The 16,436-nt window shown below is 36.0% G+C and overlaps 1 protein-coding gene across 6 annotated transcripts in view; it reads right to left on the bottom strand.

Moving 5' to 3' along the window:
* Nucleotides 1–16,436, bottom strand: part of LOC113675737 (thioredoxin domain-containing protein 3 homolog) — a 34,463-nt gene that overhangs the window by 7,426 nt on the left and 10,601 nt on the right. For 4 of the 6 annotated variants that reach the window (XM_089193023.1, XM_027192326.2, XM_027192328.2 and 1 more), the window contains 14 exons: nucleotides 15,727–15,801; nucleotides 14,997–15,115; nucleotides 14,116–14,260; nucleotides 12,270–12,377; nucleotides 11,640–11,791; nucleotides 10,698–10,842; nucleotides 10,108–10,215; nucleotides 9,745–9,875; nucleotides 8,929–9,012; nucleotides 7,402–7,730; nucleotides 6,031–6,172; nucleotides 4,950–5,275; nucleotides 4,527–4,671; nucleotides 1,250–1,988 (listed from right to left, as the gene is read on the bottom strand). In XM_089193023.1, the coding sequence (XP_089049149.1) occupies nucleotides 1,390–1,988; nucleotides 4,527–4,671; nucleotides 4,950–5,275; nucleotides 6,031–6,172; nucleotides 7,402–7,730; nucleotides 8,929–9,012; nucleotides 9,745–9,875; nucleotides 10,108–10,215; nucleotides 10,698–10,842; nucleotides 11,640–11,791; nucleotides 12,270–12,377; nucleotides 14,116–14,260; nucleotides 14,997–15,115; nucleotides 15,727–15,801 (2,608 nt within the window). In that variant the 3' untranslated portion in view covers nucleotides 1,250–1,389. Of the gene's footprint in view, nucleotides 1–282; nucleotides 302–1,249; nucleotides 1,989–4,526; nucleotides 4,672–4,949; nucleotides 5,276–6,030; nucleotides 6,173–7,401; nucleotides 7,731–8,928; nucleotides 9,013–9,744; nucleotides 9,876–10,107; nucleotides 10,216–10,697; nucleotides 10,843–11,639; nucleotides 11,792–12,269; nucleotides 12,378–14,115; nucleotides 14,261–14,996; nucleotides 15,116–15,726; nucleotides 15,802–16,436 lie in introns of those variants that run through there. The other 2 variants (XM_089193025.1, XM_089193024.1) reach the window with 2 other exon arrangements.

The raw sequence follows: 16,436 nt of genomic DNA, 5'->3' as shown, positions 1-16,436 counted from the left end.
ATGGTAAAATAAATTTCATAAGACCAAATTTCAGAAAACACAAAATTGCATATAGCGAAGAAACTGCCTTGGTAACCCCTATTTTTCCGGCTTTTAGATGATCGGCAGGACAAATTGTGAAAATTTTGAGAGAATTCACAGAAGCAAATTGAAGAAAATCAAAGCGAAAGCCAAATTATCACTGACGAGCACCTCCCTGCGTGTAGCCTTAGCTTTAAGAACGAAAATCATTTTGATAATATTTACTACGCCAAACGATAGTCCGAACCTTGCTCATCGCCTCTTGATGGCTTTCAGTGACCTAGAAAAGCGAAAACATAAAAAGTTTTTCGAGAAACATTACGCTAGCGCGCGCCAACATTAAGCACGACGACATCGACTGAAATCGTTCCTCGAGTCGTTACTTTCAAGATCAATTTGCATCATCGTGCAAGGGGCTTTGTGCACACATTTAGCCATATCTTTTTTTCCCTTTAGTAGATTTTTTAAAATTCATCTAATTTAAAGGGAGTCATTGCTACAACATAGGTCACCGTGCTTGTTAATGAGCTAAACACCATCGTACCCCTTTCCTAGTCCATGTATTGAAAAACAATACCTTGTTCTCGGAATGCGCACGCGCTTACTTGCCTGATTACGTCATATTTATGCACAGTACAAAATGCGCAGTGCAATACTATGGTATCACTTCAAGAAATAGAGTGCATAGATTTTAAAACTGTCAGGGTCCAGCCTGCAGAGCCAGAGTGTTTTCAGAGAGAAACGTAGGCATATGTCCACTTGTCTCTATCTAGACCATTTTAAGAAGTTGGACCATTTTACCTAGTATGATCCTGTTATGAGACCGTTTTAAGAGGTTCAACTATTTTATCTCATTTTAAATGATTGGACCGTTTTAATTAATTGGACCATTCTATGTAGTGATACTATTTTCCCTGCTATCACCATGGTATCAAGTGAGACCATTTCAAGTGGTTGGACCCTTTTAGCCTGTAAGATCGTTGCATTCCCTAAAGGTGGACCTTAGACTAAATGTTTGCAAATAACCAAGATGGAGCTTTGCAGTCTGTCCGTACCCATAGTGGACCAAAGACTTGCAGGCTACATGCCCTTAGGGTGGCAGGAACACTTGGGCATGCAGAGCTGTAATTTTAGCACTGAAATTGATTTTTAGTGCATTCTTGACTGCCGCAGTTGCTGCTACGAACCTTCCTCGCTTGTTAATTTATCCCAATATATCTATGCAAACTACGTACAATATTTTATTCATGATTTCTGTACACAAGCCTTTAAGTTGGTATATACACGACAATAAAATATTCTACAAAACATACCAAATTAAAGTAATCTAAATAACACACCGATAAAAGAGCAATGAAGGCGATATGTTCAAGAAGTTGCTTCGTCATTTGGTTTTCCTTCCTCATTCTTAACCTCCTCTGCTACACTTTCGTCAACTGGAGCCGTACCTTCATCTGCAGCCGTTGCTTCCTCGGCAGCTGAATTACTATCCTCATCACCTTTAGCCTCTTCAGGCTTCACAGCCTCTTCAGGTTTATTCTCTCCATCAGTACTCTCTTTGACATCTTCAGAAACTTGTCCATCCTCAGGTAGTCCTTCAGCACCCCCTTCACCACCTCCATTACCCTCTTCTTGTTTCTCGGCCTGTCCTTCCGGAACTTCTACTTCACCTTTCTGGCTAGGTTCATCTTCCTCTTTCTTAGCCACTGTTTCCTCATCTACGATTTCAGGCTTACTTTCAACCTCGGGGTTGTCTACAGTTGCCTCTTGTTGAAGGTCTTCTTTCACTTGAGTAGAACTTTCATTGCTATCCTCATTTAATACCCCTTTTGAACCATCATCTTCGCCCTCTTCTGGAGGTGGTTGTTGGACTTCTGATGGAGGTTGTTCAATTAACTTCTCGTCTTTAGGGGTGTCCTCTACGTTTCCATCAGTTTTTTCTGACAGCAGGGTTTCTTGAATTACACCTGTAGAAGTGAAAATCAAAGTGCCTTAGTGGCCGATATTTCAATACATTCCTAATGATGGAAGGAGTCATTTGCATGTGATACTGAGTAACATCCAAATACACTGACAAATTCAAATTATGCACTATTGATAGGCGAACATCACTGTCTCCCTTTAATGTAAATAACATAGGAGCCAAAAGTGAATTTAATTTAGATCATGAAGTTAGTGTGTGAAGCTACTGGGTTACTGGTTAAGTGTTTTACACAGTTCAAAAACTCTCATTATGAGTAAAAAGTAACACAGGTCATATTTTACCAAACTGTTGTATATTGCTAACTTTTAATGATAAGCCACAAACACCACTGAAAAAAAATTTCCGAAAAAACTTAATATATAAAGTTAGCATGATTTTCAAGAAGGTAACAAACGATTAGCGCGTGGCAATGTTGAAACGTCCATAGAATTCTTTATAGTAATAGATACGTTAATATTTAAAGAAAACATTTATGCTAAACTTACCACAGGGTTAGCATTATACAGCAAGACAAGGTTAGAATAACTCCTTCCTGCAAATTATGGTTATGGTCTGTCTAACAGCACTGCATTTGTATTTCATGTTTAGATATGACTTGAAAATCACTTCATCAGTTTTTAACAGAACCCACTACCACTTGTGGAGAAATTCTTTACATCGTGTGTCAATTTGACTTAGGAACTTTGAAACTCTGCATTGTAGGTTTATTAACAAAGTTAGGACGGGGATTTATGTAGAGGAAAATATTTCACAAAGGATAAAGATTGGCAATTTAAACCTGAGCCAAATTCAAGGTCTATGAAATGATCTTCTGTACTCGTTATATTTTCCCAATACAACGAGTACTTGTGAGGTTTGTTGTAAGAGTTGGGCCATATCTGCAAAAAAAGTCTGTATATATAATATACAGCCTGTATAATGGACACGATTGCTTTTAGTCTTAACATAGATCAAAATGTTTATTAGTTAATTCTCTAAGATCTCTTAAAACATTTATGTTTTGAGAACCATGAGTAAACAAATGTTGGTTAATTTTTCTTTATGTATCGAGTCAATTATGTTATTTGCACAACCCATATGATTATGCAGGTGTGTTTTCCAAATATCAGAAACGTTAAAAGTTTTTAAAACACCCATCAGGAAGTACTGCAGTTCAAGATAACAGCATATCTTATTCTATGAATAATTCAATATGATGTTGAAATAAATAGTACACCAACCTCTCATCATAAAGTCATTTACCGAGTTAGTTTATGCTTCCTAAGGTAGTAAAGTAATGTATGCATGGTTTAGTAAAATATTAGCTTTTAACTAGTAAATGTCAATTGCTTAATTTCAGATTAAAACTTGAAAAGAAAACCCAGTCGTCTCAGGCTCAGCCCTTCATCAGTGGATAATCGGTTAAATGGTTCGTTAGCGCCAATTAATGGTCACAACCAAGTTCATTAAGATTCACAATGTTGAGTCTCTATGGTCAAACGGCTGACAGAAACTGAGTTTAAACATCGTCGGATTTCTACCAAAAACATAATTTCAAGGACATCTCCATCTTGCAATGAGTATTTTACCATACAAACGAGAAGACTGATAGCTTTCATCCACTGGTAAGGGGCAAAGCGTAACTACTTGGATGATAAATAAACGGGTTAAGTTTCTACAGAAACTGTGGCGCCGCGTTGGTATCACAAGATAATTTTGGTTTTATCAACTGATGATATAAATTAGCCACATAAAGAGTTTCAAAGCTGGGCTACTTAGATGATGATTTACTTCAGTCTTAAGGCTTGCGCCATTCAAGAATTAGTTAGTTTACGACAATAGAGATCAAACTGGACCTTTGAACAAAAATTTTGAAATAGTTACTTTAAATATTTGGTTTGATTTACTTTGTTATCGAAATGTTAATGGCATTAACAAGGAACACAGGGTGCTACAGACACAACGGTATATCTATTTCTTCATTCATTTATCTACTTATCTATTTATTTACACAAGATATTACTCCACTTTTGTAGCAACTAGGACTGAGAGTATGTTTCCTGCAAGCCCCAAAGACTTTACTAGGAGGATCCTTAATTCCAACAAACTGGCGTTTGTCAGAGAACTCTCTCATTCAAAGTAAATGACTCAGGCCTTATATCAAACTTGAAGAACAAAGGAAGGATGGCAAGATATAAAAAGACGATATGGATTTTAACAAAATGGCAATTCGATGATCTTTGAATTTCAAAATAGTTAAAATTTTAAACGTTGAAATGATCCTTGCCCGTGAACGGTAATTAAAGAGAGTGGAGAAAAAGAAACTTGAGAAAATCAGTCAAACTCACGCCACCCAGATTGGCACAGCATCCAACTGGATGCTTCTTCCAACTGAGCCACTATGCCAAACCTTAGGGCAAGGCTAATTCTAGTGGTTTTTATGCTCCAGTAAAGGGAATTGCTCTAACTTAAATGCATCATCATATTTTGATCTAAAGGAGACGCAAACCATCTCTTGATTACTGTAGAGTCCATTAATTACCTGGTGCAGTGTTACCATACAACTCTACTCTTAAAGCAATCTGTTCATTCCATGTCTTGGGCTGCAATCTGAAGTAGCGTGCTTTAACAGGTTGTACCAGCCAATGACTGACGACAGTGTCACCATCATTATTCCCCTCAAACACCTTTGGGCGCAACATGAAAAATGAATCAACTGACTGAAACCAACTAACCAAAAGTTAAAATTGGGTACAGAAAATGTACTTTAAATGAATTTTGCGAGTAATTAAGTGAACTTTCGTGAAACTCAGCTAAGCATAGCTGGTAGTTTTTGATGTTCAAAGTGCCCAAGGAACCGCTGATATGGTCATTGGTTTAACGTACTGGGTACAAAATTCTGATGAGTGTTCACGTGCAAGACACAGTTCTGAGACAAAATGTATCACATACAAATGTTCCTGACCTTTTCAGCATTATTTTCCTGGTAATCCTGAAAGGTTTCTCCATCTTCACTATACAGCAAAATGAAGCTGGTAACATACATGCTCACACCATCACCACCACCCTGAATGCTAACTTTCGTCACCTCTAAAATCTTTCCAAGATCCACCTGGAGCCACTGGTTTTCATCACTTTGCAGTGGAACCCATGATCCCATCAATTCACCTTCAGGCTTGGAGTTAAGGCGGGCTCTCGATGCGCTATGTTTATCATCAAGTTCAGATGATGCGGTTATGGCTTCGCTGGAAATATGTCCATTTTCAAGTCCTAGTGGTTCACTGTACGAACCTGTCAGATAAAATAGTTGAAATGTGAACTGTATACTCTTGACAACTTGGTAGCAGCCAGCCGCGACCTCCTCCATTTCAAACAGGAATTATCGCCAAACTACTTAAATCTCTCCCAACTGGCAACGGGTTTGGATCGGTGAGATGTTACTCTATCTCTTCCGCCAATTTGAGCTTCAACATTTCCTCGAGAAAATTGAAGCTGAAATTATGAATACAGCTTTATCAATATTATCGGTGCCAAACTCAGCGACCAGAGGTATTTGAGGCATGCAAGCCATTTCAAATTTACCAATCAGCGCTAGGCTTGGTTTGAACCGCGGTGAGCTTCCGCGGGATGTTGCTGCACTGATTGTAATTTGAAAGGGACAGCAAAGGTTTCTTTAGAAACTTACTACTCAGCACTAAATAATGCATCATAAGTACACTTTTATGCAGAATCCTTGATTTAAAGTTCTGTCGGACGAGCGCTTAGGCGCGAAACTCAGAGTCACAGAGAATCGATGCGTCCTCTTAATCCTTTAACTTATGTATACTTAGCTCTGCTACCACAGCATTGAGCACTTTATGCCAAGGTAGACTCTACCCCCACATTCGTTTATTTATGTATTTTTCATGTACATGATAAGGGAGCATATAAATGCTGTCGATTAGCTATATATATATAGTGTATATAGTGTGAAAAGAAATGAAGAACAAATCCATTCCGAGTGCTGTACTTGAACATTAGTGAACAATGATAACTGGTTATCATACCTGCATCGCATCCATAGAATTCAACTCTTAATGCAATGTTTTCGTTCCAAGTCTTTGGGTTAAGTCTTACAAACTGAGTTACTGTGGGATTTGTGAGACTGTTGTATACAATGCTGTCTTGGTCTAAATTGCCTTCAAACACCTGCAGGAATTGGAAGTGGTTGAAAGAAATTTTAGTACTTGCATTTCAATACTTACTCAGCTTGAAATTACCAAGCTTCTTGAGAATTACTGTCTAAGAGCATCTGGTTTTTGGAAAAATCACTTGAGTGCTACTCCTCAATTGGAATAGTTGGTCAAATAAGGGGGTACAGGCCGAAGCACTCACAATTCTTCATCAGTATTTTTCTGCACAATAAAGCTGTGCCAATTACCTCACTGCATCATAACACTTGGTAAGATCTCTCAAGACTTTTTTATTTACAAGGGAACAAGAAATAAATATATTAGCTTTGGTAGTATACCAACAAATAATTCAGTCTTGATGTCATGTGACATAATGCCGTTTGTAGTAAAGGTGAAACAAAATCTTGCTCCTCAATTAGTAGACTGTCAATTCTCTTCTTCTCTTATTTCTCAAAAGTAGCAAGGTTCAGCCTGTACCACCTCACAATTGTGATCTATGTATTACGGTCACTTTTTCAATGTTTTATTGATTAAAATTGTTTAGAGAGGGGCTCTAAAACCAAATGTGTGAGGTTAACGTCACTGTAATTTGTCTATTGTGCAAACACCAAAACTGTTCATAATTACAATAACAAATCAAAACTATCTAAAATAATTCTGAAACGAGCTTATCTAGTATCAACACTGTTTATATTGGCCAATGTTGGTGTTCGACTGGTAGGCGTACCTCTTTATCCCTTACCACACCTGTGTCCCTAAACATAGCTGATTCAATTACTTAACATTTTGAATAGTCTGTCTCATGAACATTTCTGGCGTGAGGCCTTATTAATTTTCTAAACCCTTCATCTCACGTGAGTGACTCAAACATCATTTTTCCTTATAATATCAATACAATATCAAGCACACAAATTACGAAAATAAAGAACAATATCTATTAGGGGATCGTTAGTTTATCCAACACAAAATTCTCTGAGCTAACATCATAAAACCCAAAGGGCAGACAGTAAGGAGAATGATTAAAGATATCCCAGGACTGAAATGGTTAATAATCACAACAATAAACATCCACTTGAGACACAATCTAATACATGTAGGTAGAAATCAAGCAAAACGATACCTATTTTTTTCCCCAACATGTATAACCTATTTTGTAAATATTTCCCATATTTCCTGTTAAGTTAACAAACATTACCATATACATTGATGCAAAATGTGATCCTACAAACAGCTGTTATGCCATACCTTTTCAGTAGCATCCTCTACATAAGGTATAAATTCTTCTCCCTGGAGGCTATAAGATAAACCAAACTGTTTCACATGACGTGATGCAGACTCCCCAGCCTCTCCTTGTGTAGCAATCTTTACCAGCCTTGTCACTTTCCCAAGATTCACCTGGAGCCACTGGTTTTCATCACTTTGTGATGGAACCCAGGCTCCCATCAGTTCATCTTCAGGCTTGGTGTTTAGGCGAGCTCTTGAAGCATTGTGTTTATCATCAAGTTCAGATGATGCTGTGATGGCTTCAGGGGGGATGCTTCCATTTTCCATTCCCAATGGTTTACTGAATGTCTCTACAGTATTTAAAATTATCAAAATGAGGAACTTTTTCATTTTTCAAAATGCAATGACACTATAGAATGAAACTCAGGAAAAGCAACAAAACAGTCAGTCCCTGCAGTCATTAAAAGTCAGGAATTAAAATTTTCTCCACTCAGACTGAAACAACATCATTTGCCATCTACCCTCCCCACAACATAAATACCACTTTCCACTGCAATGACTTCTCCGCATAATTCTTAGCTCTGTTTTATTTCAATAACAAGGGAACTAGCAAGCAGGCAAAGCTTGGTGACCATTCATGGTGGGAAAGAAAAACCCAAATTCCTTGAAAGTTTGGAAAACACATTGTGTGATATAATAAATTTGATTGTAACAGGCCAATTCTGTAACTGAATAAAACTTTTGTTCAAGCCTCCCAGACAACAATAATGGACTAACTTTGTACACATGCATTGTATACTGTGTGCACCTGTTTGACAATGTGCTGACAGGTGATGTGAGATTCTTTGTTTAAAAATATCATGAGTATAGTGTACTATTTTCCACACCTCCACAAACTATCTTTACTATTGGAAGCTATGAAAAATTGTGCAATTCAATATTATGTTAAGAAAAAAAACCTCATTCAATGTGGCTGGTTTGAAATCAATAAGAAATGATAAAAAAATTTTATTCAGAAAATACCTTGCTTACAAAAGCAAGACTTTTGAAATGGAAAGGCAAAATTTGTGCAAAAAATACTTGTCTGGTAAATCAAACAATCAGTATTTTGTTAGTTTTATTAAATCTCTGCTTTTTTAACCAAATACTTGAGGATATTTTAGGGAACCATTGATGGTTTAACAAGAGTCAAAACTTTGTCCAAATTTAAGGTACTGTTCTATTTAAGTCAAACTTGAAAGAAATTGTGAGACTTTGAAAGAAATTAATTGTGAAATTGTGAAATAAATTATCCTGTTATACTCTCCCACTCTCGTGGCACCAGTTTTATTAATTTGTCTTTTAATTGCTTGACCACTAACTTCTCTAAATTACCATGTGATATTCTCCCACCAACCCAGCACCACAGTTTCTTTAGGAAATTACCCCCTTTAAAACACAAGGGTTAGGTTAGGGAGAAATGAGTACATGGGTTTTCAAAGGAGATGTCTACCCTCATGGATGGTATCTATGAAAATTGGTCAACATATCTAGAAAGGACCATCATACCATCACTCAGCTGGAGATCTTGTTTTGCTTGCTCTTCTTTTGGTGCACTTGAATCTTTCTCACCTTCAGATTCCTCCTTTGGAACTACATTTATTTAGAGAATATACAAAGTGATTAGTAATATCTTCCTTAGAATGGAAAAGGTTATTTTTATAATAAAAGCACAGGCATGATGTCAACACTATCTTCAACATAGTACATCTATGTGCACTTTGAATTTGTCACAAAGATTTGCTTAATTGGACAAACAGTCAGTTCAAGTCTGACCTAAGCTGTAACCTACAATGAAACAACCTTGTGAGAATTAAAGCTTCTCTGATTAACAGTGTGCGCATAGAAATTTTTATAAATCCATTTTTTCTATACATCAATTGAAAAAAAACCATGATCAACGAGCAGCTTTTCTTTAACTTCACTTAAAATGCAATTCTTAACCTAATACACTGAAATAGGAAGTCAATGAAAGATTAAGACTGCTATTGTTGATTGCAAAGTATGGTTTGTAAATGTGTAGCAAAAAAATAGAAAGCTAGATACAAGCTGGTTGGCTAAATGGTTGAAAACTTGACTAAAACACCATATAAGAACACCTGAAAATGACACATGGTAACATTTGCATGAAAACCAATAGGTACAGCCCATGCATCCATGTTGATGATGGAAGTACTACACATAATCCCTTATACAAGGTAATCAGAATTTCTAAAAATGTAGGAGTTTTGCACATATTTTTACAAAGGCATATCACCAAAACTCATGTAAGAGGGTTATTTGCTTGTGATTATCATCAAACTTCAACAGTCTGAAGATTCAAACCTGCAACAGTTCCATCAGGTAAAATTTCTACTTCTGGAAAGAACCCCTCAATGACTGCTTTTGCCTTCTCAACAGAAGAGCTGCCATGCACAGCATTCTTCATTGTGTCCACACCAAACTGAGCACGAAGACTTAACAACATTGAAGAAAAAAGAAGAATCATTCTGGTTCCCACCAAATAAGGGTGAGAGTTAAGTTTCTGGGACTGGTGACTTGATCATTCATCCACTGGATTTATGTTGTAGCATTCTGTTCTCAGATTTAAAATGACTGAAAGGTTATCAACATTTTTGCACACTACTGTTATTATTAATACTGAATCACAAGTCTCTCCTTTATAGACATGGCATAAAAAAAACTCACGATTTTGGGTTGACTTCCAAGGCTTGCTGTGGGTTAGTGGGTCCCATTAAAGCTCTCCAACCACTGACTGCATCCTCTCTTGTCAGTACCATAAATAATGTTGGACCACTGAAATGTCAAAGAAATAAATTATACTGTTGCCTTATTACTAAGAAATGGGAAAAACAAAGTTGTATAGATTGAGCCTCAGGTAGTTTTCATTTGAAAAGGGAAATTCTGAGGAAAGACAAGAATATCGATTAGGCAACCTTTAATGTGGGACGTACTCCATACATACAACATAACAGTCAATAGTGTTCCTATATCACTTCTGCTTCATAATTCCCTTCCCAAATTTCCCACTTTACTTATTTTTCATTCAAGTTATTAATTAAAAAACTTTTAGTTTGAAACTTTTTCTTTTATTTATCTTAGAAACAAATCTATTCCTGCATGTTAACATGAAAATATCAATCACTTTGGGGTAAGAACACATACTAAGACAAAAAAGGTTAATTCACATGATGGTAGAAAGGCCCTCATAGAGTTGAGAAGTACCGGTCAGTAAAATATTGATTACAGCTTAATTTCCTAACTACAACAACACATACCTGGCCATATGATCTGTAAGACCATCAAAGAATTCTTTTCCTTCATGCTCATGATAGAACTGTGATGCTAAATCCTTAGTTAAAGTCACCTCTTTTTGAATCTGAATCTTGAAGCCTGCTTCTTTGATGTGCTGGATGATCTCCTCTATGTAATGAAAATAATTGTATTTTAATTCATGTTGAGGGGCTGCAACAACTGGTAATGAAAAACAGACTTTGGGAATAAAAAAAATTTTTTCAACCCTCTCTACCCAACATGTGTGTGCAGCTGCTCCTGGAATTTAGAGATCTATCCATCATATTACATATGTACAATGGCAATCAACGTGAACAGCACAATCCCAAAACCATGATGGGAAGTAAACTTGACATTCAAACAAAACCATAGATCATGAATTCCTTCCACACCAAATTGCTTTAAACTGGTTTACTAATTCCTAAAAACTTACTCTTCTCATCAGATTTAACCAAGTAATGGTACACTAACTGACTACCAAACAGATTACAAAAGGAAACTGACTAATTTCAAGTAACATCCATGTTGATAACATCAATTGAGAGTGTACAGTATTGTGCAAATCAAAGTAATGCAAACAAATTTTGATGAATTTCCTGGCTTTTCCAGGAAATTTAGCTCCAACAAAATTCCGTGAAATTTCTGCAACCTTTCAAGGCACCAAAATTTTGAATGGTATTTCACTGCGGACATTGATGAGTTGCGAACTTTCAAGGGAAAGTTAACTCTTCTCATAAGTTCAGTGCGAAGTTTCGAGAGATGAGATAAGACTGGTTATTAGAGGGAAATGAAGTATGTGTTTTGTTGTAATACAGATGAGTCAGTTTCAAAAGCTACACCAACACATTTGACTGATTACCAAATCTTCACTTGACTCTAACAGTGACTTTTACTCTTTACTCATTTGCATTGTTAACTAGATATACCTCGCTTGTCAGGTTCCAGTTCAGGTTTAATGACTGCCACAGTGGATTGAACAGGGAAGAGTTGTTGGATTTCTTTCTCAGCAGCCTCCAGAGAGTCAGAGCCGTGCAAAGGGTTGACAGGACTGTCCTCTACATGGAACTGATGTCTTAAGCTGTAGAAATTCCATTTAACTTAACTTCAGTTAACAACCAACTAAATGAAGACATACATGCATAGAGAAAATTTAAATCAATTTTAAACTCTCACGTGTAACAACTGGTTACAAGAAGTAAAAAACAATACAATATTAACAAACATTACGTAAAAGTGGTTATGGTTACTTGCACCAAGATCCAACCCAAACATGACATGCAACAACTTTTAAACAAAATTTTGGTAATTAGGAAAAGCAGGTACTGCACATGTACAACAAAAAACAAACAGGTACATGTACAGCTAAGTTTCAATATATCTTCCCTATACACAAAGGTACTGGAAGTAATTACATTCCAATTTTGTTTCATAAGCTACATACTTGAATTTTTCTATTTATAATTAATAATTAAAATATATTATCCTTACCAGCCATAACTTCATGATTTGATTCAACAATAAGCTGTTACCAATGTAGAGTCATGTTGTACACAAACCTGTCTGGAGCATTTTCAGCAGCACCAGATATCTCTTTTGGTCCCAACATTTCTCTCCAGCCTTCCACAGCATCCTCCCTTGCAAGGCATAAGGCCATCATTGGACCACTGCAAACCAGATGGCAAAAAACAATAATTAATAAAAAAAAAATTACTGACAAGAGACAGTTCTTATCAATGTTTTTGGTCAGTATACTAAACAATTATGATCATGTTCAGAATTCAAAATTTAAGAAAAAATGGTAAGAGCTGCTTACTTCAAAAGAAAAAAAATCTGGTGTTCCTATTTAATAACTTAACAGGCCTTACTTTTTTACAAACTGATACCTAATTATAAGCATTTAATCCTTAGAGCTCCACAAATCAGAAAAATATTTTGCTTCCCTCTAAGTTCAATAATTATTTTAACACTCTATATTCAGAATACCAAGAATTGAAGAAACGACTGTAAGAAACTTTTCCTACTTCCAGGGAGAAATTGGACTTAATGCAGTTCATGATTGATAAAACACACCTTACATTAAGCACACTGATAGTTAAATCAGATACAAAGCACATGTATATATGAATGACATGAGAAGGCTATGAAAAGCTATAAAGGCACATAGCAATGTTTTAATTGCTTTGTCACAGAAAACATCTGCTGTAGAAACCAAACATTAAGCTTGCTCAAAGTGCTCATACAGACTTCCTAAATAAGCCTTATTTAAAACAATGTCAAAGATCATAGCAGATCTGTAGAAATGTAATGGCAGGCTTTGTGGTCTCCTGAAATAATTTACTGGCAAGATGAGTTCTGAACCCTCCTTCTTCAAGTATGCAGATGATAACCAAATTTTTTTTAGTGATTGTGATCTTGTGGCGGTAAAGTCTGCAATCAATGGTGATCTTGCTGTTGATGATAATAAGCTAGTGCTCAATCCCAATAAATGTACATGTATTATTCTTCCAAAATACTATCCTTGTGATCTTTCCTTAAGTATTAATGATGTGCAGGTTCCAACTGTGGACTATTTAGATCTTTTAGGTGTAACAGTAACTATTAATAACTCGCTAAATTTTAGCAAACACATTGCCATGATTAGTCAGAAAATTGGAAAGCAGTTGGATGTTTTGAGCAGGCTAAAGAACATGCTATCAATTTTCTTGAAAATGTGCCCCTACAACTTGTACATAATGTCTTACTTCAATTACTGTTCTGCTACTTGGCTCAACTATAGTGAATCTGATAATAAGAACCTGAAAGGCTTAATGTGAGAGCTCCAAGGTGTGTCTACAACAAATGGGTACCTCTTTATGGTAATGATGACTATGGTTTGACTTTGTCCAATTGTTGACTACAGGACATTGCTATAATGATTTTTACAGCTGTAAATGGCATGTTACTGGAATATACGTGACTTGTTTGTTGTATGAAATAATGTAAAAAACTTAAGAGGCACCAACAAGCTTGTCATCCCACATAAGAATACTACAACCTTCAGCTTAAAATCTGCATCTTTTATTAGTGCCAGTGTGGAATTCCTTATCGGATGAACTATGCTCATTGACAATTCTTAAGGAATTTAGGAATGCTGTGAGAGAGCTACATCTGCAAAGCACAGTCTATTAAGATCTTCTCACTGTTATAGTTTTTAATAGTTAAGATTGTTTTCTAACTTAAAGTAGTTAGAAAGTTAGTTATTAGTCATTTTCCAATTATTCATCAGTTTATTTTACTTTTCTTGGCATATTAGCATATACTGCTAGGGGCCTGATCAGCCTCATTAACCCAAGTTGAAATAAATTTACTTACTTACTTTACTTAATGCATTTATGATTAAGGCTTTTACTAAGAGTAACACACCTGGTCATGTTATCAACAAGAGACTCAAAGAATTCAGAATCTTTATGGTCTGCATAAAAGGCTTCTGCTTGATCTCTTGACAGTGCCATTTCCTTTGACATGGCTATAGTAAATCCTGATTCTTCAATCTTTCTAATGATGGAATCTGAAATAAATTCATCATTTCTTTACTTTTCAACAGCACATTAAAAAATTCATCTAACCTTCAATTGGTCTTCAAACCACTCTTCTCAACTGAGAATAATTAGGCTAGTCATTAATAATCTTAACAAACCAGTAGCTTCTGGTAATTAAGCTATGGACAAATGAACATGATGATGGGTTTGGTCTCTTTTTCTACTTTGTTGATAAACTTAATAGAAAGTGAGTACCATCTTACTGTAGGGCATACAGGAAAAAATATGCTCCACAAGAGATGTGCTCCAGAAACCATCATGAAACCTTTTCTTGTTGCCATTGCTGCAATGCTAATTTAAAACTTAATAATGTCTTGAGATTCTGGAGTAACCTTTACTTTGAACACAACTCAGAAGCATGGCAGCATATGCATGAAATGGCAAAGATCGCAATATGGAGTTCACAGCTGATGCTCTTATTGACTTCATTATTTGAGTCAGGAGGAGGGCACGAGGTTTATCAGGTCACAAATGGGCCGCCAGATTGCTATATGAGCAATACTATGCTAACATTCATGGTAAAATTTTACACAAAGAAAATTGGGGAGGAAAAGATTCATTGTATGGAGTTAAACTTAATTTCTTTGAACGCAGAAGTGAATTTTAAGTATATCTTTAACTTGAGAAATTGACAAAAGAAAGAGATTAAAAGCTGACACCAATTTGACACCATGGTAAGTCCATGGTAAGTTCTTGGTACTTTACCTCTACGGGTGCGAAGAGCATCAGGCCTGATAAGAGCAAGAGTCCTTTGTAACCTCTTCTTCTTTCTCTTTTGTGTAACAGTAGGAGCCACAAAATCGGGATAGAAAAATGCAAGCTCCCTGAAATTAAGAAGCTAGATGAAATTTCAATGAAACATAATTTTCTTTAGCATGTGTTTTAAAGTTTAGTAAACTTTGACTTTTCAAATATAAAAAACTTTGATCTGCTCCCAGTAACAACAAAAGTCCTGTCACTCTAATTATTATCAGATGAAGGAAAATTTGAGTTAATGTACCTAGCAGCCCTGACATAGATTTGTTTTGAAAAAAACAACTGATATCCACCCAGCTACATGTTACTTATGTCAAAATTTCATATACTATTCTCCAGGTTTGTCATGACCTAGAGGTCCAACTGTTAGATAAAAGGATACAGTAATTTTGCTTTATTGTTCTGTTTTACATGACACCACTATTCTGTTGATTATATGTATTAACAAATACCAATAGTCAATGCATTTTTGAGTGAGGTTTTTGAATAAATTGTACATCAAGTGATATAAACTAGCATTTTTCATATCATGTCTGATCCTGTTCTGTCAGTGCTTGATTCACACTGCTGATAACTGAAAATATTGACTTATTTTTTAATAATTAAGCAACTAGATGTTAATTAATATCAAAATGAATACACCTGTAGAGTTGTGTGTTGTGTGGGTAAATAAGCTCACCTGGCTGCACTTTCAGCAGAATCACAGCCATGTACTGCATTCATCACAGTATCTGTACCATAGAGGGCTCGCAGGCTGCAGAAAGAATTAACTGAATGTCAAGCTAGATGTTACATATTTCATGACCAACAAAAACTTTGTATCATTTTGCAAGTACCTCAGGAGGTCTTCATAACCCATATTTAATTTAGGTTACCAAATGAATGCAAATGGTTGATTGCATGTCATATTGCTCTCACAGCTTGCAAGTGGCCAATCATTGAAATAAATTAAAGTCTTTTGATTCTGAATTGCTAATTATTATTTTATCAGTAGAGTGGTGGCTATCCATTGTCAGTGACAATTATCGTCACTGACACAAATTAAGTAGTACATAAAAATATTAATTAATGTAGTAAAGGTGGCATAGGGTTTATACATGACATGTGATTAAGGCCAAAACTAATATGTGATGCCAGAATTTACAGAAAGGTGAGCATAACTCATGAATTTATGAACCAGCTTGAGGTGTGATTCTCCTCCTGAAACATAACAGATCTTTAACGTGCTACAAAGTGGACACTAGGATGGATGATATACAACGTTCGGGCTTATCTAATTTCAAGATGGCGTCTAGTTATCGATCGAGATGCATGTGCTACGTTTTGGAAACAAACTTAACGAGGAAGTTTGCCGCGGAGTTATCTTTGCAAATTTTTAAAATTCTCTAT

Source organism: Pocillopora damicornis, chromosome 14 (genome assembly GCF_964200805.1).
Source record: "Pocillopora damicornis chromosome 14, jaPocDami1.2, whole genome shotgun sequence".
In the NCBI taxonomy this organism is placed as follows: Eukaryota; Metazoa; Cnidaria; class Anthozoa; order Scleractinia; family Pocilloporidae; genus Pocillopora; species Pocillopora damicornis.
Note: the sequence above shows the minus strand (reverse complement) of the source record. Positions and strands in the feature narration are given on the sequence as shown.